The 26,428-nt window shown below is 41.1% G+C and overlaps 1 protein-coding gene across 2 annotated transcripts in view; it reads left to right on the top strand.

The window, feature by feature from the left end:
- The window catches only part of LOC134348681 (extended synaptotagmin-3-like), a 118,138-nt gene that overhangs the window by 71,043 nt on the left and 20,667 nt on the right, over positions 1 to 26,428 (top strand). For both annotated transcript variants that reach the window (XM_063052457.1, XM_063052458.1), the window contains exons 8-15: positions 4,257 to 4,377; positions 11,592 to 11,768; positions 11,940 to 12,022; positions 13,452 to 13,500; positions 14,742 to 14,831; positions 18,013 to 18,093; positions 19,505 to 19,573; positions 20,951 to 21,025. In XM_063052457.1, coding sequence (XP_062908527.1) covers positions 4,257 to 4,377; positions 11,592 to 11,768; positions 11,940 to 12,022; positions 13,452 to 13,500; positions 14,742 to 14,831; positions 18,013 to 18,093; positions 19,505 to 19,573; positions 20,951 to 21,025 — 745 coding nt within the window. The remainder of the gene's footprint in view (positions 1 to 4,256; positions 4,378 to 11,591; positions 11,769 to 11,939; positions 12,023 to 13,451; positions 13,501 to 14,741; positions 14,832 to 18,012; positions 18,094 to 19,504; positions 19,574 to 20,950; positions 21,026 to 26,428) is intronic.

Below are 26,428 nucleotides of genomic sequence, written 5' to 3'. Positions count from 1 at the left end.
ATAACTTCATAGTCTGAAAATCTTTTTGTGTTCAATGGAGCCCTGAGATTACTTCCTTTGTGATTATTCCTACTCAATGGAATTGAAAATGTCTGCAATTGTGTCTTTACATTCTACTGTAGTCTCACCCGGTATTCTGTAATACTGTTTCTTTAAAAATATTCTTCCATTTGCTGCAAGATTTGACTGGCTGCATTTCTGAGTTTCCTGTCTCCCTCTTCACAAAAAGCCTATTGTGATCAAGTTTCCCTCTGGCAGTTGACCAACTCGGCAATCACCGGCATTTGCTCAAATAATCACAGGCATCTTTGTGATTGTCCTCAGGCCATGTTCAGACGGTTGCTGTAGATGATAATCTGGCCCCTGGTATCAATAGCAGTAACTTGAATCGTTTCCTCTGTTTTAATTGATCTTATTTCAGATAGAATTCTTAAAAGTATTTGAAAAATCAAAAACTGATAATGCCAAATCATGTTTACTCTTTTATTGCACTGTATACTTTTGCTGCAAAAGAACAAATTTCATGTCATAGAGGTCAGCGATAATAAATCTAATTCTGAGCATGTGAAAAGTGAGGAGGTTAAAAGTTCAAATTACTTTTATTATCAAAGTACAAATACAGACATCCCACCTCTCCCGGAAGTTCCAGGAGTCTCCTGTATATCAATAGTGGCTCCCTGACTCCCGGAAATTGTATACAATATCCCAGAAATAGATTTTTTTGAGAGGGAAAGGGAGATCGGCATCCTGATTGGTCTCCCTTCGTGCTAAGCGTGGTCCCCAACCACCGGGCCACGAGGAAACGATATGAGTCAGCTGCACCTTTCCTCATTCCCTGTCACGCACTGTTGAACTTTAACGCACGCGAGGTCATCAGTGACCCAAGACGTGCAAAGGAATGGGTCCGTGACCCATTTGTGAATGCCCCCGGTGAATCATCCATGTCAGCGTGGGAAAAAGATCAGTTCCTCGAGCTTGCAATGACGGTGGGCTGAGAAGTATGTTTGACATAACATCTCTGCCGGCATTCTGGACAAAGTCAAGGCTGAATATCCTGAGATAGCCACGAAAGCACTGAAAACGTTGCTTCCGTTTCCAACGTATGGCTGCGAAGCGGAGTTTTCTACAATGAATGCAACGAAAACTAAATTGCAGAATAGACTGGACATAAGGAACCCCGTTCGAGTATCGCTGTCTCCCATCACCCCTCGATGGGACTGTCTTGTTGCAGGAAAACAAGCCCAGGGCTCCCACTGATTCAGCGATATTGGTGTGTTGCAATGATTTTATATGTTCATACGGGGAAAATATGCGCTGTGTGTTTAATATCCAAACGTTACTTAAAATATTATGATGCAATTGACTTATCACCTATATTCCGGTTGTGATTAACACCCCGCCCCCGGTCGGCCGGTCCGCAAGAATATTGTCAATATTAAACCAAAAACGATTGCAGACCCCTGCTATCCTAGACCTATCAGTTTTCTCTGTGGGCAGGCTTTACAGTCGACCTCAAAAATAATGACAGTGTTGCTCACTGCACTGTTTGCAACAGTGACTTTTCTATTGCCCACGGTGGGTTAAAATGTAAAAGACATGTTGAGGTGAGTTTAACAGGTGACATTCGTTCATTAGCATAGCTAACGTTATTTAAACTAGCTGGCTGGCTGCCAAGGAGCTACGCTATTGATGTCCAACGTGATGAGGTTAAACTCCCTGTAGACTTGCTTAAAGTTGTAATAGAATAAACATGATAATATAATATAAGTACATATTTTAATGTCACATTTTCTGCATATACCCAACTTGGTTTACAGATTAGACAAAATCACTAGACAAAGTATTACATAACCCTTGGTGGGAGGGTGGGGTGCTACCTCCCTGAAATGGTGGTGCTGCCTCCCTGAAATAAATTTTTGCAGGGTGGGATGTCTGCAAATATGTCACCGTATACGGCCCTGAGATTCATTTTCTTGTGCACATACTCAACAAATCTATAGAATAATAGCTAGCACAGAATCAATGCAAGACTGCTTAACTTGGGCGTTCAACCAGAGCACAAAAGACGGCAAACTGTGCAAACGCAAAAGAACAAATGATAATTATAAATAAAGAAGCCATAAATATCAAGAAAATGAGATGAAGAGTTGTTAAAAGTGAGTCCATAGGTTGTGGGGGTATTTCAATGATGGGTTGAGTGAAGTTGAAAGTTCGTCTTTTATCAGAGTATATATGCCGTATACAGCTCTGAGATTTGTCTTCTCCAGATAGCCACAAAACAAAGAAAAAAAACGTCAGTTCAGAGAGAAATCCTCCTCCTTGTACAAAAACGAACGGAAACATGCTTATCAACCCTCAAATCGCCCCTCCCCTGCATGAAATGCAGCAAGAGCATTGGCCTCCAAATCCCCCTTCCCTCACAAAAATCTTACAGAAATGCAGCACGAATATCGACCTCCCAAACACCCTCCCCAGCATGAAACACAACAAGAACATTGGCCTCCAAATATCCCTTTTCCCTCACAAAAATCTTACAGAAATGCAGCATGAATATCGACCTCCCAAACACCCTCCCCAGCATGAAACACAACAAGAGCATTGGCCTCCAAATCCCCCTTCCCTCACAAAAATCTTACAGAAATGCAGCACGAATATCGACCTCCCAAACACCCTCCCCAGCATGAAACACAACAAGAGCATTGGCCTCCAAATCCCCCTTCCCTCACAAAAATCTTACAGAAATGCAGCACGAATATCGACCTCCCAAACACCCTCCCCAGCATGAAACACAATAAGAGCATTGGCCTCCAAATATCCCTCTTCCCTCACAAAAATCTTACAGAAATGCAGCACGAATATCGACCTCCCAAACACCCTCCCCAGCATGAAACACAACAAGAGCATTGGCCTCCAAATATCCCTCTTCCCTCACAAAAATCTTACAGAAATGCAGCACAAATATCGACCTCCCAAACACCCTCCCCAGCATGAAACACAACAAGAGCATTGGCCTCCAAATATCCCTCTTCCCTCACGAAAATCTTACAGAAATGCAGCACGAATATCGACCTCCCAAACACCCTCCCCAGCATGAAACACAACAAGAGCATTGGCCTCCAAATATCCCTCTTCCCTCACAAAAATCTTACAGAAATGCAGCACGAATATCGACCTCCCAAACACCCTCCCCAGCATGAAACACAACAAGAACATTGGCCTCCAAATCCCCCTCCCCCAGCGCAAAAGAAGAGAATGAACAGGCAAAAAACACAGAATATAAAAAAAAGATAAGACTAAACATGTCCATAGTCCAAATCCATTTCCATATCCATAAACACAGAAAACTTCCGTAACATCCTCTTTGATTAACAGCTTTGTTATCCCCTTTGGTTTAAGAGCCTGGTAGTTGAGGGATACTAATTGTTCCTGAACCAGGTGGTGTGAGCCCTGCGGCCCCTATTCCTTCTTCCTGATGGTTGTAGAGAAAAGAGAGCAAGACCTGGATGGTGGGGGTCCCTGGTGATGGATACAGCATTTCATGTAGATGTGCACAATGATTGGGAGAGCTCTGCCCGTGATTGGTTGAGCTATATCCACTACTTTTTGTGTATAAGGTGATGAGAGGCATTGATCGTGTGGATAGTCGGAGGCTTTTTCCCGGAGCTGAAATGGCTGCCACAAGAGGGCACAGGTTTAAGGTGCTTGGGAGTAGGTACAGAGGAGATGTCAGGGGTAAGTCTTTTACGCAGAGAGTGGTGAGTGCATGGAATGGGCTGCCGGTAATGGTGGTGGAGGCGGATACGATAGGGTCTTTTAAGGGACTTTGGATAGGTACATGGAGCTTAGAAAAATAGAGGGCTATGTGTAACCCTAGTAATTTCTGAGGTAGGGACATGTTCGGCACAACTTTGTGGGCCGAAGGGCCTGTATTGTGCTGTAGGTTTTCTATGTTTCTGTTCAAGGGCCTTGGTGTTTCCATATACTGATAATATTAAGGATAATATGAAAGGCTAGTCATTTTATCAAACATTCTAATGATATTTATGCTGTTTTGTTTTTTTTCTAAATATCAAAACCTTTAATTTCCAGAATTTTCTGCTTGGAAGTATTGTATTCTTAAGATTTTGGTAATTTAGATATTATTTATAATAACTAACAATAACAATAAAAAGAAACATTTTAAGCATACTTAATAATATAAGTAAAGTACATTGTTATTGTATGCTTTGCTATTATACTATTTCTTTTCTTTTCAGTGGGTTATCAGACACAAAGATTCTCGACACTATTGCTTCTTACCTGGTACTACCTAATAGGTACACCTGTCCTTTGATTGATCAAGTCAGTGTTTCTCAGCTAAGATTCCCCTTACCGCATGTAAGTAGTTAATTGCCAAGTGCAGTTTGTAAGTGGAGTTGGTTTTACTACTTTGACTGTCTGCATATTTGAAAGGTTTCTTTTAAAAACTTCTTATTGTTTTTAATATTTTTACTGGATCAGGTGGCTTTAGCCCCCCCCCCCCCCCCACCGCCCCCGTTCCTATATGGAGAACAGACTATTTTAGAAAGCATTTCTGTTTAGGCCTGTAGGTTGTATTCTGAGATTAATGTTGAAGCCGTCCATTGGTTGGGATCAACCATGGATGTTATGTTATGTCCTAGTTGTCTACGTGATACACAAGCCAGGGCAGTATGATATGGAGGGAAAGCTGTTGCCCATGCAGCAGGCTCCCCCTCTCCACGCAGCAGATGAATCCAAAGGAACAGCGGTTTGGCACCAGCAGCATTTCAGGAGCTGCCAGTCAGCTGTGAACTCAACGTAGGACTCCCTGAGGGACTCCAGCTCAGGACTTTTCCTTGGGTTTACTCCCAAAGTGTTCCCCACGAGTGGGTATAACCGCAAGGCAGCAAAGATTCGGGGTCAGAGTTTTCCTCCTTCCAGATGAGGTGCCAACCACAGCTGATGAGCCCCATCTGCCCAAAGCGACTGGTTTTAAGGTGCCAGTAAACTGCCTCCCCCCCCCCATAGAAACTTCTGTAAGGCTCAGTAGCTAAGCCACCCATGAAGGCTAGGAGCTGGACTTGGTTGTCAGAGGCTATTTGAGATGCACGCCAATGGGAGCATTTAATAGGTAGTGGGAGCTTAACCCCACAACCCTCCCTGGCTATGACAATCTTAAGGAACCAAACTGAGATTAATAGAAACATAGAAAAACTACAGCACAATACAGGCCCTTCGGCCCACAATGCTGTGCCAAACATGTACTTACTTTCGAAAATACCTAGAGTTACCCATAGCCCTCTATTTTCCTAACTCCATGTACCAAACTTAGCTTAATGTAATTCAAAACCTAGTTCTAAGCTTAATGTAAATGTTGGTCTATGAACTAAATGTATTATGGTTTCAAACATCCCATAATAGAATTGATTTATTTCTTTCTGTTGTTGTTTCCCAACTGGAAATAACAGCAGTCCACTTCTTGGGTCACTTCTGAGATACTTACAAGTTCAGCTCATGGATGGCTCAGAGTAATGAAACTCAAAAAACATTGCAAAGATTTGCAACTTGCTTTCCCTTAGCTAAATTGTACAAAAAAATTCTAATCAAATAAAACTGTAATATTTTGAACTCTTCTGCATTTATAAATATTTAAATAGTTACAAATGTTCTATACTTCAAAAATAAAATTTAAGCTTTGAAATACAGTAAAACTCCATTAATCCAGCACTCCTGGAACTCTGGCAGATTTGGATATTTCTTGCATTAATACATGAAGGCACTTTAGTGTCACTTTACTTTGAGATGACACATCAAAATTCAATGTTCAAAGTACATTTATTGTGAAGATATATATACTATATGCAGCCTTGAGATTTGTCTCCTTACAAGCAGCCACAGAACAGAGAAACCCAACAGAACCCATTTAAAAATAAAGACCATCAAGCACCCAGTGTGCAAAAACAAAGAATAAATCATGCAAATAATAAAAAGTAAGCAAATAACATTCAGAAATGAAGCTCATGAAAGTGTACTTTAGTTTAATAAAACTTCCAGTGAGCCAGATAAGTTTAATGAGACTGTGGGAAGTATGGCTCTGGTTTGTTGAAAAGCAACAGGGTCCCAATGAATTTAAAAGGAACATGGGACTGGAATCCTAGTGAGCTTGGAGGGAGACAAGAGATTCTGTAGGTGCTGGAAATCTTGAGCAATGCACACAAAATCCTGGAGGAGCTCAGCAGGTCAGACAGCATCAATGGAGAGAAATGAGCAGTCAGCATTTCAAACTGAGACTCATCATAAGAAATCCTGATGAAGGGTTTCAGCCTGAAACATCGACCATTTGTTTCCCTCCATAGATGCTGTCTGACTTGCTTAGTTCCTCCAGCGTTTTGTGTCTAATGCTTGTCTTTAAAGGGAGTGTGGGGAAACAGGCTGTGAACCTTCCAGATGTTAGATAGAGTCACAGAGTCATAGAAACATAGAAAATAGGTGCAGGAGTAGGTCATTCGGCCCTTCGAGCCTGCACCGCCATTTATTATGATCATGGCTGATCATCCAACTCAGAACCCTGCACCAGCCTTCCCTCCATACCCCCTGATCCCCATAGCCACAAGGGCCATATCTAACTAACTCTTAAATATAGCCAATGAACTGGCCTCAACTATTTCCTGTGGCAGAGAATTCCACAGATTCACCACTCTCTGTGTGAAAAAGTTTTTTCTCATCTCGGTCCTAAAAGGCTTCCCCTTTATCCTCAAACTGTGACCCCTCGTTCTGGACTTCCCCAACATCGGGAACAATCTTCCTGCATCTAGCCCGTCCAATTCCTTTAGAATTTTATATGTTTCAATAAGATCCCCCCCTCAATCTTCTAAATTCCAGAGGGCATAAGCCTAGCCAATCCAGTCTTTCTTTTTTTTTTAATTTTATTTTTATTTGGATAAGGAATTCACAAGTATCATGTACTTTTTTCACACGTATAACCTTTTCCATTTTTTTATATGTATAAAACTATAATTATTTATACATTCTTAAGTACACATTGAGATGATATAAAAGGAAATTAGACACTTAAATAGATAATTATGTACAGTGGTAATTCTAATCTATTAGGCTAAGTAATGGTATTAGTTGTTAAGAAAAATAGTAATAATAGTTTCCATATATCTCTTCTGGACCATTTCTACTGGTCCAAAATGTTGTATGTAAGCCGATGTAACAACCATTATAGGTGTTTATATCCTAATTTGTTCATGCTTGCTCCTGGCCCCAGACATAATTATCCAATCCCTATGTACTTATTTACTTAATTTTATCATTTTTTATCCCTTTCCCAAATCTTTCCCTTTACCTGTGTTAATTCTCTATTTTCCAAAAGAAAATAAAAATCCTGCCATCCCAGGAATCAATCTGGTGAACCTTCTTCGTACTCCCTCTATGGCAAGAATGTCTTTCCTCAGATTAGGGGACCAAAACTGCACACAATACTCCAGGTGTGGTCTCACCAAGGCCTTGTACAACTGCAGTAGTACCTCCCTGCTCCTGTACTCGAATCCTCTCGCTATAAATGCTAGCATACTATTCGCCTTTTTCACCGCCTGCTGTACCTGCATGCCCACTTTCAATGACTGGTGTATAATGACACCCAGGTCTCGTTGCACCTCCCCTTTTCCTAATCAGCCACCATTCAGATAATAATTGTTTTCCTATTTTTCCCACCAAAGTGGATAACTTCACATTTATCCACATTAAATTGCATCTGCCATGAATTTGCCCACTCACCCAACCTATCCAAGTCACCCTGCATCCTCTTAGCATCCTCCTCACAGCTAACACTGCCGCCCAGCTTCGTGTCATCCGCAAACTTGGAGATGCTGCATTTAATTCCCTCACCCAAGTCATTAATATATATTGTAAACAACTGGGGTCCCAGCACTGAGCCTTGCGGTACCCCACTAGTCACTGCCTGCCATTCTGAAAAGGTCCCGTTTATTCCCACTCTTTGCTTCCTGTCTGCTAACCAATTCTCTATCCACATCAATACCTTACCCCCAATACCGTGTGCTTTAAGTTTGCACACTAATCTCCTGTGTGGGACCTTGTCAAAAGCCTTTTGAAACTCCAAATATACCACATCCACTGGTTCTCCCCTATCCACTCTACTAGTTACATCCTCAAAAAATTCTATGAGATTCGTCAGACATGATTTTCCTTTCACAAATCCATGCTGACTTTGTCCGATCATTTCACCGCTTTCCAAATGTGCTGTTATCATATCTTTGGTAACTGACTCCAGCAATTTCCCCACCACCGACATTAGGCTAACCGGTCTATAATTCCCCGGTTTCTCTCTCCCTCCTTTTTTAAAAAGTGGGGTTACATTAGCCACCCTCCAATCCTCAGGAACTAGTCCAGAATCTAACGAGTTTTGAAAAATTATCACTAATGCATCCACTATTTCTTGGGCTACTTCCTTAAGCACTTTGGGATGCAGACCATCTGGCCCTGGGGATTTATCTGCCTTTAATCCCTTCAATTTACCTAACACCACTTCCCTACTAACATGTATTTCGCTCAGTTCCTCCATCTCACTGGACCCCCTGTCCCCTACTATTTCTGGAAGATTATTTATGTCCTCCTTAGTGAAGACAGAACCAAAGTAATTATTCAATTGGTCTGCCATGTCCTTGCTTCCCATAATCAATTCACCTGTTTCTGTCTGTAGGGGACCTACATTTGTCTTTACCAGTCTTTTCCTTTTTACATATCTATAAAAGCTTTTAGTCAGTTTTTATGTTCCCTGCCAGTTTTCTCTCATAATCTTTTTTCCCCTTCCTAATTAAGCCCTTTGTCCTCCTCTGCTGAACTCTGAGTTTCTCCCAGTCCTCAGGTGAGCCACTTTTTCTGGCTAATTTATATGCTTCTTCTTTGGAATTGATACTATCCCTAATTGCTCTTGTTAGCCATGGGTGCACTACCTTCCTTGATTTATTCTTTTGCCAAACTGGGATGAACAATTGTAGTTCATCCATGCAATCTTTAAATGCTTGCCAATGCATATCCACCGTCAATCCTTTAAATGTCATTTGCTAGTCTATCTTAGCTAATTCTCATCTCATACCTTCAAAGTTACCCTTCTTTAAGTTCAGGACCTTTGTTTCTGAATTAACTATGTCACTCTCCATCTTAATGAAGAATTCCACCATATTATGGTCACTCTTACCCAAGGGGCCTCTCACGACAAGATTGCTAATTAACCCTTCCTCATTGCTCAAAACCCAGTCCAGAATAGCCTGCTCTCTAGTTGGTTCCTCGACATGTTGGTTCAAAAAACCATCCCACATACATTCCAAGAAATCCTCTTCCTCAGCACCTTTACCAATTTGGTTCACCCAAGCTACATGTAGATTGAAGTCACCCATTATAACTGCTGTTCCTTTATTGCACACATTTCTAATTTCCTGTTTAATACCATCTCCGACCTCACTACTACTGTTAGGTGGCCTGTACACAACTCCCACTAGCGTTTTCTGCCCCTTAGTGTTATGCAGCTCTACCCATATCGATTCCACATCTTCCCGGCTTATGTCCTTCCTTTCTATTGCGTTAATCTCATCTTTAACCAGCAACGCCACCCCACCTCCTTTTCTTTCATGTCTATCCCTCCTGAATATTGAATATCCCTGAACGTTGAGCTCCCATCTTTGGTCACCCTGGAGCCATGTCTCTGTGATCCCAACTATATCATAATCATTAATAACAATCTGCACTTTCAATTCATCCACCTTGTTACGAATGCTCCTTGCATTGACACACAAAGCCTTCAGGCGCTCTTTTACAACTCTCTTAGCCCTTATACAATTATGTTGAAAAGTGGCCCTTTTTGATGCTTGCCCTGGATTGTCGGCCTGCCACTTTTACTTTTCTCCTTACTACTTTTTGCTTCTACCCTCACTTTACACCCCTCTGTCTCTCTGCACTGGTTCCCAACCCCCTGTTGTGAACTAACCTCCTCTCGCCTAGCCTCCTTAATTTGATTCCCACCCCCCAACCATTCTAGTTTAAAGTCACCTCAGTAGCCCTCGCTAATCTCCCTGCCAGGATATTGGTCCCCCTAGGATTCAAGTGTAACCCGTCCTTTTTGTACAGGTCACGCCTGCGCCAAAAGAGGTCCCAATGATCCAAAAACTTGAATCCCTGCCCCCTGCTCCAATCCCTCAGCCACGCATTTATCCTCCACCTCATCACATTCCTACTCTCACTGTCGCGTGGCACAGACAGTAATCCCGAGATTACTACCTTTGCAGTCCTTTTTCTCAACTCCCTTCCTAGCTCCCTATATTCTCCTTTCAGGACCTCTTCCCTTTTCCTACCTATGACATTGGTACCTAAATGTACCACAACCTCTGGCTCCTCACCCTCCCACTTCAGGATATCTTGAACACGATCAGAAGTATCCTGGACCCTGGCACCAGGGAGGCAAACTACCATCCGGGTCTCTGGACTGCGTCCACAGAATCGCCTATCTGACCCCCTTACTATCGAGTCCCCTATCACAACTGCCACCCTCTTCCTTGCCCTACCCTTCTGAGCTACAGGGCCAGACTCTGTGCCGGAGGCACGGCCACTGTTGCTTCACCTGGGCAAGCTGTCCCCCCCAACAGTACTCAAACAGGAGTACCTATTGTTAAGGGGCAGAGCCACCGGGGTACTCCCTATTACCTGACTCTTCCCCTTCCCCCTCCTAACTGTGACCCACTTGTCTGCCTCCCGTGGCCCCATACAGCACAGAAACCGGCCGTTCGGCTCATCGAGTGTTTACTGAACCAGATTGATGTGGTAGCAGATTATTGAAGATTTCTTGTGCAGTCATTTAAGTGCTGCCACCCCAAGAGTAGTTATTTTGTTATTGCTTCTAACTGATTCATCAGATGTGTAATCTATATTGTTTAAATTCCAGTGCAAACTCTAGAGTTCATTACAGTAACAAGAATAGAAGTTTACAAGAATAGAATCTGAATTTTAATCGTGGTTTTCAAATTCAGGGAATAATTATTGATGTTTTTAAGAGTCTACTTGGTCTATTCTTGGTATCAGGGATAGGCAGAAATTGGATTTGAGAGCATTTGTCACTGTAGCAAAACAAAGCAATTACCACTAGCCTTTGACGGCTACGGAGTTGTTGTAGTTGCATGACCCAGCCAAGCTCCAATGATTTCTCCAAAAGCTGAATCCTTTATTTGATCCTTTATTAGCAATTAGCAAACATACAATATTGAAGCAAAGAAACTGAAGAGTACCCATGTAAGCTAAGCATTATTCAGCATTATCTTAGTGGTCAGTAAAAGGTACGACCTTCACCGGTCCCAAGCTACAAACTGCAGCAAAATCAGCAAGAATACGAAACTTATTCCCTTTGCTTATACCACAGCCCCACTCGTGAGTCGTTTACATAACAAACATAGTAAATGCGCAACACAGAATTCAAAGCAGGGAGAGAACAGATACGTGGTTCCTGCGGTCACAATGTGGAGTAATTTTGACATGGAGAGAAATGACTTGTATTTTGATGTCACCTTATTGTTTTACAGGGTGTTGTGAGAATATATCTAAACAAAGCTGCTAATTTAATAAGGAAAGACACATATCTAATGGGTATGGTCCCAGGGAAGTCTGATCCATATGCTGTTATTCGAATTGGGACCCAGACATTCCGCAGCAAAACAGTTAAAGAAAATTTAAATCCTGAATGGTATGAAATTTATGAGGTAAGTTTCTTTGACTAAATTTTACAACTGTCCTTCATTTACCATCGCTCTTCCCAGCAAAATGGTCTCATATTTTGACAACCTTAATATTAATTTTAACTTTTAGAATTCCAAACATAAATTTTGTTAGAAGTAGGATATGGTCCATATTTTTTTTCTCTTTATTTACAGGCTGTTGTCCACGAGGCTTTTGGACAAGATTTGGAACTGGAACTTTTTGATGAAGACCCAGATAAAGATGACTTTCTGGGAAGGTCAGGTGTAGCTATAGTCTTTCATAATAACACTATGATCTTCTGCATCTCCTGAGAAAAGTGTCTTTGTAATTTGCAGAGGAATTTTAATTTATGGCCCCAGTGGAAAATTTCCCAGGTGTTTTGGCAGTGTCTTGGTAGTGTTGTATCAGCAGTGCCTCCTCCCCACTATCTCCACCAATCGTCTCTCTCTGAGAATCCTGAAGAATACTGCACCGCTTTTGAGGAAATCTTCCTCCTACTCTTCATACATGAACTTTGAATGTGAATGTCAATATGCTATTCGGGTATGAGGGAAATTGCATGCAAGTTCACGCTGTAATTTTATCCTGATGTCCATCGACACAGAATGATGTTATCCAATGTTGGTATTTAAATTTTTTACGTTATCTGATCACACTGATAGTAAATGGGTTGATATTGTCAGATCTCCGGTTATTTTCATTCCCTGGGTTCTTCTAGGAGTTCAGGAATGAGAGAGAAACTTTGATTCATTGATTATTCACAAACATTTATTTTAAAGTTTTAACAAAGGAAGATGAGAGATGAGAAAATAAAGAGATTTAATAAAAAGATGGTGCCTTTTTAAAATCTATCGCCTTTATACTTCAGATAACAGAAATTCTTAAGATAGAGATAAACCCCTTTGTAAGCAACAGAATTAAAACACATAACACATGTGTAATGTGCTAATACTTAGCCAATTAACAAATGAAAAGGCACGTGCAATTGCTATACCACTTCTTGCCAGTAAGTGGGGACGAAACACCACATACTCTGAAAAATACGTGAGTTTGTTAAAGATACAAATTAAATCAGTAAAAAGCTAAGATTATAGTCTTGTATTAATTCAACTAATATCTTATGAAGGTATAAAGAAAACAACTAATTCTAACAATAGGTAGTATTCCGGAAGCTTTAGGTAGTATTATAGAATCTGTATGAGTATTGTATTAACTGCTGCAATTATCCACACATTATGAGACGTTATTAGTGTACTCTTAAAAATGCTTTGGCCTGTTATTATTCCAGCCATGGACATACCAATCAATGTATTTACTCTTGGTGATAATAATTTATCACTTCCCCCCCCCCCATCATCCCCTTCGTCCCTTTCCCCTATTGTCCACTCTCCTCTCGTATCAGTTTTTTCTTCTCCAACCCTCGACCTTTGCCACCCACCTGGCTTCACCTATCACCTTCTAGCTATCCTTCTTGCCCTTCCCCCACTTTTTTATTATGGTCTCTTCCCCCTTCTCAGCCCTGAAGAAGTGTCTTGGCCCGAAATATCAACTGTTTACTCTTTTCCATAGATACCGCTTGACCTGCTGAGTTCCTCCAGCATTTTGTGTGTGTTGCTCTGAATATTAAGCATCTGCAGGTTTTCTCATGTTTGCAATAATGATTTCTTTTATTTTCTGGTTTACAGCCTTGTTATAGATCTCAGTGAAGTCATGAAAGACAGGCTTGTGGAAGAGGTAAGGCCTGAGTAAATGCAACCTTGATGTTTTGGTTCAGAGATTCCCGATGTGAGGTCGACGGACCCTTTGGTCCATGGTATTAGGAGTCCATGGCACAAAAAAGGTTGGAAACCTCTGCTTTAGTTAGAGAAAACAGCAGCTGGATGATCCAAAGCAGAGAGAAGCCACTCCTTTGGGTTCTAATTGATTCTGAAGCAGACCATCAGATTTTTGAATGGTCCATGAACTCATGGATACTATTTGTTTTCTTTGCATGATTTATTTATTGTCATAATTTATAGTAATTTTCTTTCTTTGTGTTGGACTGCTGCCACAAACCAAAAAGCTCCATGTCCAATAAGTCGGTCATAATAAATCTAATTCTGATATTAGGGTTTTGAAAGCAGTGCTGATAAATCTCAAGCGATGTTCTTGAGTTGATAAATAGAATTATACAAGGCTCTATATTGTTTAACATTTTGCAAGAGATAAGAATCTCATTTTTATGTCCAAACAGGGACAAATAAGCTTTTACATTTTCATTTAGGAGGAGTAGAAGAAGTTTTTATTCTATATATTGAAAGTACAATTTTGGAAAAACAGACCAGTGCTGTACCCAAGATAACTGTCTGTTCTTTTTTTTTGATCCCATCAATGAAGACTGCCCTACCTTTAACAGAGATTCAGTATAAGCAATCTCTTGGTTTTATCAAGGGACTGCAGATGATGTAATGTGGATGCAGGTTCTGACCCAAAGCATCAGCAATTCCTTACTGCCCCCACCCCAATAGATACCACTGTGCCCACAGCGTTCCTCCAGAAGTTTTAAATCAAATTATGTACCATTCAACAATTCCCTGTCCTTCATCCAGAGCAAACCCTGTTATTAAGGTGGCATGGTAGCCTAGTAGTTAGCACAATGCTTTACAGTGCCTGCAACCCAGGTTCAATTCCCACAGGTATCTGTAAGGAGTTTGCAGCTTCTCCCTGCGACCACTTGGGCTTCCCCCAGACGCTCCAGTTCCCTCCCATGGTCCAAAGATGTACTGGTCGGTTGATTAATTGGTCATTGTAAATTATCCCGTGATTAAGCTAGGGTTAAATCGGGCTGTGGGGTGGCGCAGCTCGTAGGGCCTGAAGGGCCTGTTCCATGCTGTATCTCAATCAATAAATAATTAGTTTTTTCTTGATTTAATATGAGACTTTTTTCTATTGCCATGGGCTTAAACTCACGTAAATGTTCCCTGTGTTTTGAACAGTGGTTTCCTCTGAGCGATGTGGAGCGTGGAAAAGTACATCTAAAACTGGAATGGCTCTCCTTGCACACTGATCTGGAGAATGAGTCTGTGGTATGAATGAATAACAAATTTCCTTTACAGTGTATTAATGATATTGTTTCATGTGGTAATGGTGAAGAACTCTCACTGTAATATCAAAACATCAATCACTGATCTAAAGCAAATTACAAAATTAAGTCATTAAAATGCAAATTTAAATTATTGGTAATTGGTAAATTGATTTATGTTTCCACCAGTACCAAAGTGAAATGAAAAACCTGTCTTGGATATCGTTCATGCAATTTGTTATGAAAGTGTGTTGAGGTAGTACTGTACAAGGTAAAATAGTAAGAGAAACAGAATGAAGTGTTACAGTTGGAGAGAGTACAGGCAGACAATAAGGTGCAGATTCACAGTGAGGTACAGTACTGTGCAAAAGTCTGAGATATATATCTATATATACACAGTGCCTATAAAAAGTATTCATTCCCCCTTGGAAGTTTTCAAGTTTTATTGTTTTACAACATTGAATCACAGTAGATTTAATTTGGATTTTTTTGATGTTCATCAACAGAAAAACTCTTACATGTCAAAGTAAAAACAGATCTCTACAAACTGAACTAAACTAATTACAGATATAAAAACCTACAATAATTGATTGCATAACTATTCACCCCCCTTTAATATAACACATCATATCATCACTGGTGCATCCAGTTGGTTTTAGAAGTCACATCGTTAGTTAAATGGAGATGTGTTCTTGGAGAGCTGTGTGCAGTCAAGGTGTTTCAATTGACTGTAGTGAAAATACACTTGTATCTGGAAGGTCCAACTGCTAGTGAGTCAGTATCCTGGCAAAAACTACATCATGAAGGCAAAAGAACACTCCAAGCAACTCTACAAAAAGGTTATTAAAAAGCACAACTCAGGAGATGGACATAAGAAAATTTCAAAGACATTGAGTATCCCTTGGAGTACGGTTAAGTCAATCATCTGGAAATGGAAAGAATATGGCACAGCCGTAAATCTGCCTAGAGCAGGCTGTCCTCAAATCTGAGCGACTGTGCAAGAAGGGGACTAGTGAGAGAATCCACCAAGAGACCTATAATAACTCTGGAGGAGTTACAAGCTTCAGTGGCTGAGATGGGAGAGTCTGCACATGCAGCCGTTGCCTGGCTGCTTCACCAGTCACAGCTTTATGGGAGAGTGGCAAAGAGAAAGCCACTGTTGAAAAACACTCAAATGAAATCTCGGCTAGAGTCTGCCAGAAGGTATGTGGGAAAATCTGAAGTCAGCTGGATGAAGGTGCTATGGTCTGATGAAACCAAAATTGGGCATCTTGGCCATTAAACTAAACACTATGTTTAGTTTAAGCCAAACACCACACATCATCTAAAACAAACATCCCTACTGTGAAGCATGGTGGTGGCTGCATCATGCTGTGTGGATGCTTCACTGCAGCAGGCCCTGGAAGGCTTCTGAAGGCAGAAGGTAAAATGAATGCAGCAAAATACAGGGAAATCCTGGAGGAAAACCTGATGCAGTCTGCAAGAGAACTGCAGCTTGGGAGAAGATTTGTTTTCCAGCAAGACAATGACCCCAAGCATAAAGCCAAACCTTAAAAACAACAAGGTTAATATCCTGGAGTGGCCAAGTCAGAATCGAGACATCAATCCAATTGAGAATTTGTGGCTGGACTTGAAAAGGGCTGTTCAATCATGATCCCCATGCCATGTGACAGAGCTTGAGCAGTTTTGTAAAGAAGAATGGGGGAAAATTGAGGTGTCCAGGTGTGCAAAGCTGATAGAGACCTATCCACACAGACTCGAGGCTGTAATTGCTGCCAAAGGCGCATCTACTAAATATCAACTTGAAGGGGGTGAATACTTATGCAATCAATTACATTTGACCGTAAGTCTATGGTCTTATGGTCTAACCAATTATTTTGTGTTTTATATTTGTGATTAATTTAGATCACTTTGTAGAGATCTCTTTTGACAGAAAGAGTCCTTTTCTGTTGATCACTGTCAAAAAAGCCAAATTAAATCAAATTGATTCAATGTTGTAAAACAATAAAACATGAAAACTTCCAAGGGGGGGGGGTGAATACTTTCTATAGACACTGTATATATTTGTACCTGTATTTGTCAACATGGAGCGGAGAGTGAGTTTGTAAATTTGGTGGGAGCAAGGATGTTGGGAATGGTGAGGGTGGAGCACTGCAGGAGGGGTGTGGGACAGGTAGCAGAGGAGTGCTGTAGCGTGTGGTGGCAGACACACCCAGCACTGAGACAACAGGCAGGTTATTTGATTCCAAACAAGTGATTCATTGATCATAACAGAATGTCTCTCTGGTGCTTCCCACTTCCTCCCCTCTCCCTGCCCCTGTCCTCCATAACAGAGACCCATATCAGAATCAGGTCTTTTTTTCATCACTCACATCTGTCATGAAATTTGTTTTTATTTTGTGGCAGCAGTACAGTGTAATACGTAAAATTACAATTACTGTGCAAAAGTCTTGGCCACCCTAGCTATGTACATATATGTGCCTAAGACTTCCGGACAGTACTGTAGATTGTGGTGAAGAATTCACCTTAGCGTACTGGAGAACTACCCAGTAGTTTTATAACAACAGGATTGAAGCTGTTGACAGTACATGTGACAGTACATACGTCTGGACATTTGCAGGAGAGAGATTGACAGGGTAGGTAAAGCCTTTGTTTGTGCTGGCCTGCAGGGGAGCCTGCTTTCCATGGTGTGTCCATAACTCTTTGCCATTTCATGCTGTCTCAAATAGAACAGTTGTTGCATTTGGATAGGATGCATTCTATGGTATATCAATAAAAAATGGTGAGGGTCAAAGGAGACATGTCAAATTTCTTTAGCTTCCTGAGGAAGTAGAGGCATTGGTGAACTTTCTTAGCTGTGACACAACATGGTTGGACAAGGACTATAGATTGGTGATGTTCACCCCTAGGAACTTGAAGTTCTCAATCTCAATACAGTACCATTGATGTTGACAGAAGCACATACACCACCTCCACCCCTTCCTCCTCAAGTCAATGACAAGCTCTTTTCTTCCACTGACATTGTGGGAATGGTTGTTGCCTTGGCAACACTTCACTACTCTATTTCCTTCTAACTCATCATTATTTGTGAATTGTATAATGCTAATGTACACATCCATAATATTGCATGTTAGTAGGATATGACTCTAGGTTCATGTCAAATAGAAAAATTTTGCTTTCAATAGGAAAATGCTATGAAGCCAACTCTCCCAGACAAATCATCGGCAGTGCTGGTTGTTTATCTGGATAGTGCATATCATCTCCCTGTAAGTAAATTATATACAGTATATTTGAAAATATATCCAAGTATGTAGTTTGAAGAACATTTTAAAAGAATGATGCACATCTTTATTATTATACAGGAATATATGAAGGAGCAATACATCTTCTTCTTGGTTCACTTTGTATAGCATCCCTGTTAGCTTAATGTTGCTCTTACCCTTGTGAATTTCATGTAGATGTATTTTACACATAGATCATCTGTTAAGCATCGTAACAAGTGTTTAAATCATTGATAAGTACAATTTTAATGTTGTTCCTTGTTAGTAGTAATCCATCAATGTTTTGGTCAAAATAAACAATTGCCTGATATAGCTCATTTCTTCATACAGTGAACCTTTTAAGAGATTTTGTAATTGTTAAATTTGTGCATTTTTCTTTTCTGATTTGAAAACCCACATTGACATTTTCTCAATCCTGTCCTTATTTGGTTGTCGTGGTTATGAGGCCTTTCATCAGTGCAAAAAGGAATTCTCAAGAACCACAACCACGGATTTCCCTTCCAATCACCTGAGAAGATCAAACATTATATTGGTGTGCTCCAGGTGTGGTGAGGGGGGCAATGGCTTCCACCCCAGTACATCTGTGATCAGCATGCAGCTAACTCCATGGGCAGATTTCAATTGGATAATCTGGTCTATCCACAATAATCAAATTGGAGGGACACAGTCTCACCAAGCTCCTGGTTGTCCTTATGTGTGAGGTTGTACAAAAGTCTTAAGCTAATGGAATTGTGCACCTAAACCTGATTAATATTTTTAAAAAATATTCAAAACAAAAGAAAGAGGGACTAAGATGTTATTGACAATAATTGTTATTTGACAATCTTGATTAATAAAACATTTTTGAAACTAGTTAAATAAGCATTTACATTAAGTATTCTCTAAAATCAATGACTATGGTAATGATAATATGGTTGACATGGTTTAAAAAATGAACATATTCTCTATGTCTTCAGGGAATAAGAATAGGCATTGGTTAGAAATAACATGGGAGTTTATTAAATTGCTTGTTAAAGTTAATTATTAAATAGATAGGAAAAATACTGTTCTTCCCACCTTAATTGACTACAGTAAGATTATCTACACCTCTTATGCATCAAATTTTCAAATTAATTTTGGAGCTTTCATCTCCACTAAGAAGCTCATTTCATGTTTCAATCATTTCACGAGCAGAGGAACATTCATAAGTTTATCTCTGTACGCCCTCCTTTGCATTATTAAAATCTTCAGTCTCTGCAATTTCCTGTGGAGTTCAGAGCCCTCTCTCATAGGATGTGTCGTTGGGTTTACTCCACTCTGTTGTATATTGTTAAATTTTATTAATGAATTAAAGAAATCTAACTGAAAACTTTTTATTTCCTTATTTGTTGACTAATAAAACTTTCTTTTCTCTAAGAGAAATAAGTTTGAATATATGAACAATGAATACAGTATAAAGAAAAGGAACAAACCAAAATATATCAAGGTAATTTTATAGTATTCAGGGTAGAATTACAAAGTTTAGAAGACATTTGGGCAGGTTGACAGGAAAGCTTTAGAATTATGCAAGTAACTGGACTAGGATAGATATCTTGGTAAGAATGTACAAGAGGGGCCAAAGGACGTATTTCCATGCTGGATATTTCTTGACTCTATGACCGGCCGATAGTGCAGTGGCATAGGCACTGGACTTCGAGGCAAATGATCCCGACTTCAGATCTGGACAGCTGCTTGCACACTTTCCATGCGTGCAACTTGACCTTGTAAAAAAAGTCAAATCCTACAGAAATGACACAATTGCCACCCAATGCATCACTAGGTGCGTAAACGAACAACAATGATCTTCTAGAGCAGGGGTTCCCAACCTGGGGTCCGTGGCATTAAAAAGATTGTGAACCCCTGCTCTGGAGCCATTGAGGAATATAATATGTATAAATACAACTAACCCATCCTTGCTGACCAGGGTGCCCATCCAGCCAGTCCCAATCTCATGCTTTTAGACAACATTGCTCTAAGCCCTTCCCCTTCATGTCATAATTCAATTGCATTTTAAACGATGTTATTATACTTGCCTGAACAACGTTCTCAGGCAGCTTGTTCCATCCGTGAAAAAGATGCTCCACAGGTCCCTTTTAAATCTTCTTCCTCTCACCCTAAATCTCTGAGCCCAGAATGTGGACTCCTTTACCTTGGGGAAGAGAAAGTTACTATTCACCTTATCGCTGCCTCTCATAATCCTAAATTATTCCCCAAGGTTGATCCTCATTCTCCTGCATTCCAAGGACCTAGCCTGGCCAAACTCTCCCTACAAATTCGACCGTCCAGTCCTGACAACATCCTCATAAATCTTATCTGCACTCTTTACCTTTTTAATTAATTGTATTTATTGAGGTATAGTTTGGAACGGGCCTTTATAGTCTTTTGAGCTGCCAACCAGCAATCCCCAATTTAATCCTAGCCTAATCGTGGTACAACCTACAATAACCAATTAACCTACCTACCGGTACGTCTTTGAACTGTGGGAGGAAACCAGAGCACCCAGAGGAAACCCACACGGTCATGGGGAGAATGTACAAACTCCTTACAGGCAGTGGTGGGAATTGAACCCTGGTTGCCTGTACTGTAAAATGTTGTGCTGACCACTGTGCTACTGTACCACCCCAATGTCACATTTTACTTTGTATAAAGGGCAGAGAATTGTTAAGTGGTACATTCTTGGATTTAAAACAAACAGATTGCAGAAGTCCTATCATGCTTTTCATCGTTGTAATGGTTATGCTATATTCAGATATGCAGTCATCTGAAATTATTACAAATGTGTTATCAGCTCTTGGTGAGGATTATGTTTCACTTACTTTCACAGTCGATAAAGAAGACAAGCCTGGAACCTAGCTGTTCTGTTCAGCTTCAGGTTGAAAACATCAAGCAAGAAAGTAAGGTACAAGATATCCATTTTCAAGACTATTTATTTGTTATAAATGACAACAGAAATTAGTTGAATTTCTCATCATTCCTTAGTTCCAGTATGCTTTACAGCAGAATCACGTGTGCATGTCCTGCCCAGTGGGTCAGCTGTTAGTGCTACAGTCTCACCAGAACAGGTTCAGTCGTGACCTTGTCTGCTCTGTGTGTGGAGTTTGTAGGTTCTCACCATGAGGGGAACGTCAACTCAGACCATGAGAGGCCTGCGTTGGGCATTTTCATGCCCTACAAGGCACAAATGGAAGTCTGTGTGGGGCGCCACTCCTTGCACAGACACTAGAGCAATGTGTGGTTAAGTGCCTTGCTCAAGGGCACAAACACGCTGCCACAGCTGAGGCTCGAACTAGTGACCTTGAGTTAACTAGACGTACACCTTAACCACTTGGCCACGTGCCCAACTATGACCACCATGACCAAAAGCTTTACTTACCTTGCTATCCCGCAGACTTGCAGAAATGGGTATTGAGAGAGCGGGAATGTGGAATTGAGATAAATTATCAGCCACAATCTTGTTAGATGATGGAACATTGTCAATGTTTGAATGGGCAACACCTGCTCCTGTTTTCTATCGACATGTGCTGGTAGGCTACAGGCAAACGGGGAAATAATCAATGAATTGATGGGCATGTAAGTGAGAATATGTTTCATGGGCTGGGACTGATGGGATTGTTTTAAGACCATTAGATATAGGAGCAGAATTAAGCCATTTGGCCCATTGAGTCTGCTCCACCATTTCATCATGGCTGATCCATTTTCCCTCTCAGCCCCAATCCCCTGCCTTCTCCCCATATCCCTTCATGCCCTGACTAACCAAGAATCTATTAACCTCTGCATTAAATATACCCAATGACTCGGCCTCCCAGCTGCCTGGGGCACCAAATCCCACAGATTCACCACTCTCTGGCGAAAGAAGCTCCTCCCCATCTCTGTTCTGAATGGACGTCCCTCTATTCTGAGGCTGTGTCCTCTGGTCTTAGACTCCCCCAGCATTAGAGCAGCGAGCTGCTGGTCTCCTGCTTTCATTGGTACAGGAGACCACTAGTGAGTGGGAGGCTGTCTAAGATACCAAAGTTTTGGATTACGGACTGTGTTTTTCTGATGGATTCCAGATCAAGGTCTCTTTGGGGGAGAGGGGTGGCTTTTGCTGTTGCTTGCATGGTTGGGAGGGGTCGGTGCTTCTGCGAGTGCAAAGGGAGGAGGGGCATGGTTGAGGATTCTGTTGCTGCTTGTGCACGGGAAGGGGGCTTTGGGGCTCTTGGTGTTACTATTGTTCTTTCTCTGGAGTTTCTTGTTTTGTAGATGTTTCTGTGAACTGTAAGAGTTTCGGGTTATGTACTGGGTAACACTCAGCTATATCGGCTCGTGTTTATCTGGGGGAAACCCCGTCCGCCGCCCAACCGTGTCTCCCGGTTGCGTTGCTTGCTGTGCAATGCCATCGGATTCGACCTCAAACATTAATCATCAGACAGCACACAATGTACACTTTACAGATTACACTTTATAAATCTTACTGGGACTATGAGATTAATAGAGATACAATATAAAAGGAAAAGGAAAAGGTGCCAGACTTATCAAAGTTCAATTTCTTCGTGCACACACAGCTGGAGCTCAAATACCCCGGGTCTTCTCTCTTCACCCTGCGATCCACTCCGACCCCCTCGACTCGCCGCTCAGGAACACCCAAGGTGATGGACCAGAGCACTCCCAGCACGTCTGTCTTCTCCCGGTCTCTCCTCCAAAAGCCCGCCAAAAACACCGTTTCCCAGCCATATGAGATAGAATATCACCCCAAAAAAAGAATAACATGGACACCTATTGGTTTATTTGCTCTCTTATCAATAATATAGCCCAAACAAGCTGCTAGCGAGAGAACTTTCTCAGCATTTAACATAATTATAACATAACAAAGAAGCCATTTTGATTAACATACACAGTAACATAAGAGAAGAAACCCCTTACACTGTATAGGCTTTCGGTTATTAAATTGAACCATAGGAAACATCCTCTCGACATCCACTTTCAACATTTGATAGGTTTGAATGAGATCCCCCTTTCATTCTTCTAAATTCCAGTGAGTAGAGGCCCAGAGCCATCAAACACTGTTCATGTGACAAGCCTTTCAATCCCAGATCCGTTTTTGTGAACCACCTTTGAACCCTCTCCAGTGTCAGCATTTCCTTTCGTAGATGTATTGGCCATCACTATGAACCTGGCAAGCCAAGCAGCACCCATCTGTGTCATAGTAAGTAAATAACAGATAAGGTGGTTGTGACCTTTTGCCCAATGGCCCACGTTGCCTGGCCAGAATCAGTAATGAGAAGCCATGGGTGCCTAACTTTCAGTTGTTGCAAAAATAGGAGACGATGGTAGCACTTAGCAGGTTGAACAGCGTCTGAGAGGAAAGAAACAGACGCTTCCTCAGAACTGGAAAAGTGACTGAGTGAGTTGCAGACTGGGAAGAGGGGTGGAGAGATTCCAAGGAAAGTGTCTGGTAGGATGCAAACAAAGTTGTCAAGATGATAACTACCTGAGTTCAAAAAAAAGTTCAAAAGTTCAAAGTAAATTTTATTATCAAACTACATATATGTCACTACATACAACTGTGAGATCCTTTTTCCTGGGTGCATACTCAGTAAATCTATAGAATAATAATTAAAACAGGATCAATGAAAAATCAGCCAGAGCTCAGAAGACAACAAATTGTGCAAATTCAAATATTAATAAATAGCAATGAATAATGAGAACATGAGATAACAAGATTAAGATTCTAACTGCAGCCAGTAGTTGGAATCAAAAGAGGAATTAGAAAAAAAATTAAACAGAAATGTATTGCCACCTCTGTGAGGAGAAACTGGGGGACACTGGGAGAGGAGCAGGTTTCCCACAAGTGTTATTCTGTATGAAATTCTGCAGGCTACAATGTGCTCAGGTGGAAGATGTGATGCAATTTCTTGAGTTTATGGTGGGCCATGTGAAAAAGGGATTTGCTGTTAATTGGCTGTGAAAGAGGCGGAAAATAAGCCCGTACCCTCAATGAGCTAAATGGCAATTGGAAAGGGAGATCCCAGTTTAGGCCTCAAACAGGAAAACAACTGATTCAGCTTTCCTATTCTTCCTGAATTTATACAACGTGCTACTATTTTTTTCTGAGGATCACCAACATGAAATCCATTGTACTGCTGGGTACCACATACAATTGTGTTGACTGCTGTGGAAAATGAGTCTTCTAAGCTGACAATTTAGGATGAAAATGACTCTTCTTCTCCATCTATGGGTTATGAGGTGGCCGAAAGGCCCATTAAGGGATTTGTTGACTCTGCTAAAGGTTGGGCAGGAGCTTCTTGATTGAGTCTGTTATGCACCTATTGGTTAAAATTTTGCCTTGGGTGATATGGTTGATGAACGATGGGGATAAATTTCTGCGAGTAGCAAACTTGAGAATTTTCTGAAAAATCCGGTATACAAACAGAAGCAGCCATTGGAAGCTGGCAGACCTGCTGGCTCAGTTCCCCCAAAGCTGCACAGTAACTGAAATGCCCCTATGCACATAGCCTTTGTTACCATGCAGCTGGAATTTTCTCTTATATAATGTTAATATAATTTTGAAATCTCGATTAATATAATTGTGAAATATTCTATAATAATTGTTTTAATGAATATAATCCATAAATTTTCTAAAGTAATAAATGTACACTACTATAACCTTTGAAAATTTTAGAGCTTCAACATGCTTACATTGGCAGTTTTTCAAGTTATGACACTGTTACAAATTGTAACAATAAACACAGAATGGAAGTCGGTAGCTCATTGTTAATCAAACGCCAGCCCACTAAATACTGACACCGTCTAAGTTTGGAAGTTGACTAAACATGGAAGATTTCCTTTTGCTGTACTGTATTTCATCATATCCTTCAATTAATAAATAAAATCAAGTGTGTGATTTTTCAGTTTTCATTGAAAGTGCTGCACGGTTTACAGGCTGGGTACAAAATGTCCTGCTCAGAGCATTGGTTGGTCCCCGCGGTTGTAAAACAAAAATTAGAGTAAGTGTTGCCTGCTGGTCAAACACTTCTTGCCATGTATTAAAAGTTGCATCTGAGGGTTTATCCAATTTTCCAACAGCTGATTTGTATAGGTCTTCCAAAAGTTGGGTTATTATGTGGTGCTGCAAGGTTTATTGTATAATTCTCAGGAGCAGCATTATAATCGTTGCTTACAGCAGTTTATCAGCATGGTGGAGAAAGGAGGGGGGAAAAATTGAGAAAAACTGCAATGGTGGTGCAGACTTACTAAGAATAAGGAAAATCATGTCTGACGAATCTCATAGAATTTTTGAGGATGTAACTAGTAGAGTGGATAGGGGAGAACCAGTGGATGTGGTATATTTGGATTTTCAAAAGGCTTTTGACAAGGTCCCACACAGGAGATTAGTGTGCAAACTTAAAGCACACGGTATTGGGGGTAAGGTATTGGTGTGGGTGGAGAATTGGTTAGCAGACAGGAAGCAAAGAGTGGGAATAAACGGGACCTTTTCAGAATGGCAGGCGGTGACTAGTGGGGTACCGCAAGGCTCAGTGCTGGGACCCCAGTTGTTTACAATATATATTAATGACTTGGATGAGGGAATTAAATGCAGCATCTCCAAGTTTGCGGATGACACGAAGCTGGGCGGCAGTGTTAGCAGTGAGGAGGATGCTAAGAGGATGCAGGGTGACTTGGATAGGTTGGGTGAGTGGGCAAACTCATGGCAGATGCAATTTATAAATGTGAAGTTATCCACTTTGGTGGCAAAAATAGGAAAACAGATTATTATCTGAATGGTGGCCGATTAAGAAAAGGGGAGGTGCAACGAGACCTGGGTGTCATTATACACCAGTCATTGAAAGTGGGCATGCAGGTACAGCAGGCGGTGAAAAAGGCGAATGGTATGCTGGCATTTATAGCGAGAGGATTCGAGTACAGGAGCAGGGAGGTACTACTGCAGTTGTACAAGGCCTTGGTGAGACCACACCTGGAGTATTGTGTGCAGTTTTGGTCCCCTAATCTGAGGAAAGACATCTTTGCCATAGAGGGAGTACAAAGAAGGTTCACCAGATTGATTCCTGGGATGGCAGGACTTTCATATGAAGAAAGACTGGATGAACTGGGCTTGTACTCATTGGAATTTAGAAGATTGAGGGGGGATCTGATTGAAACGTATAAGATCCTAAAGGGATTGGACAGGCTAGATGCAGGAAGATTGTTCCCGATGTTGGGGAAGTCCAGAACGAGGGGTCACAGTTTGAGGATAGAGGGGAAGCCTTTTAGGACCGAGATTAGGAAAAACTTCTTCACACAGAGAGTGGTGAATCTGTGGAAT

Source organism: Mobula hypostoma, chromosome 6 (assembly GCF_963921235.1).
Source record: "Mobula hypostoma chromosome 6, sMobHyp1.1, whole genome shotgun sequence".
In the NCBI taxonomy this organism is placed as follows: domain Eukaryota; kingdom Metazoa; phylum Chordata; class Chondrichthyes; order Myliobatiformes; family Myliobatidae; genus Mobula; species Mobula hypostoma.
The sequence above is the reverse complement of the archived record's forward strand: the minus strand, read 5'-3'. Positions and strand labels throughout refer to the sequence as shown.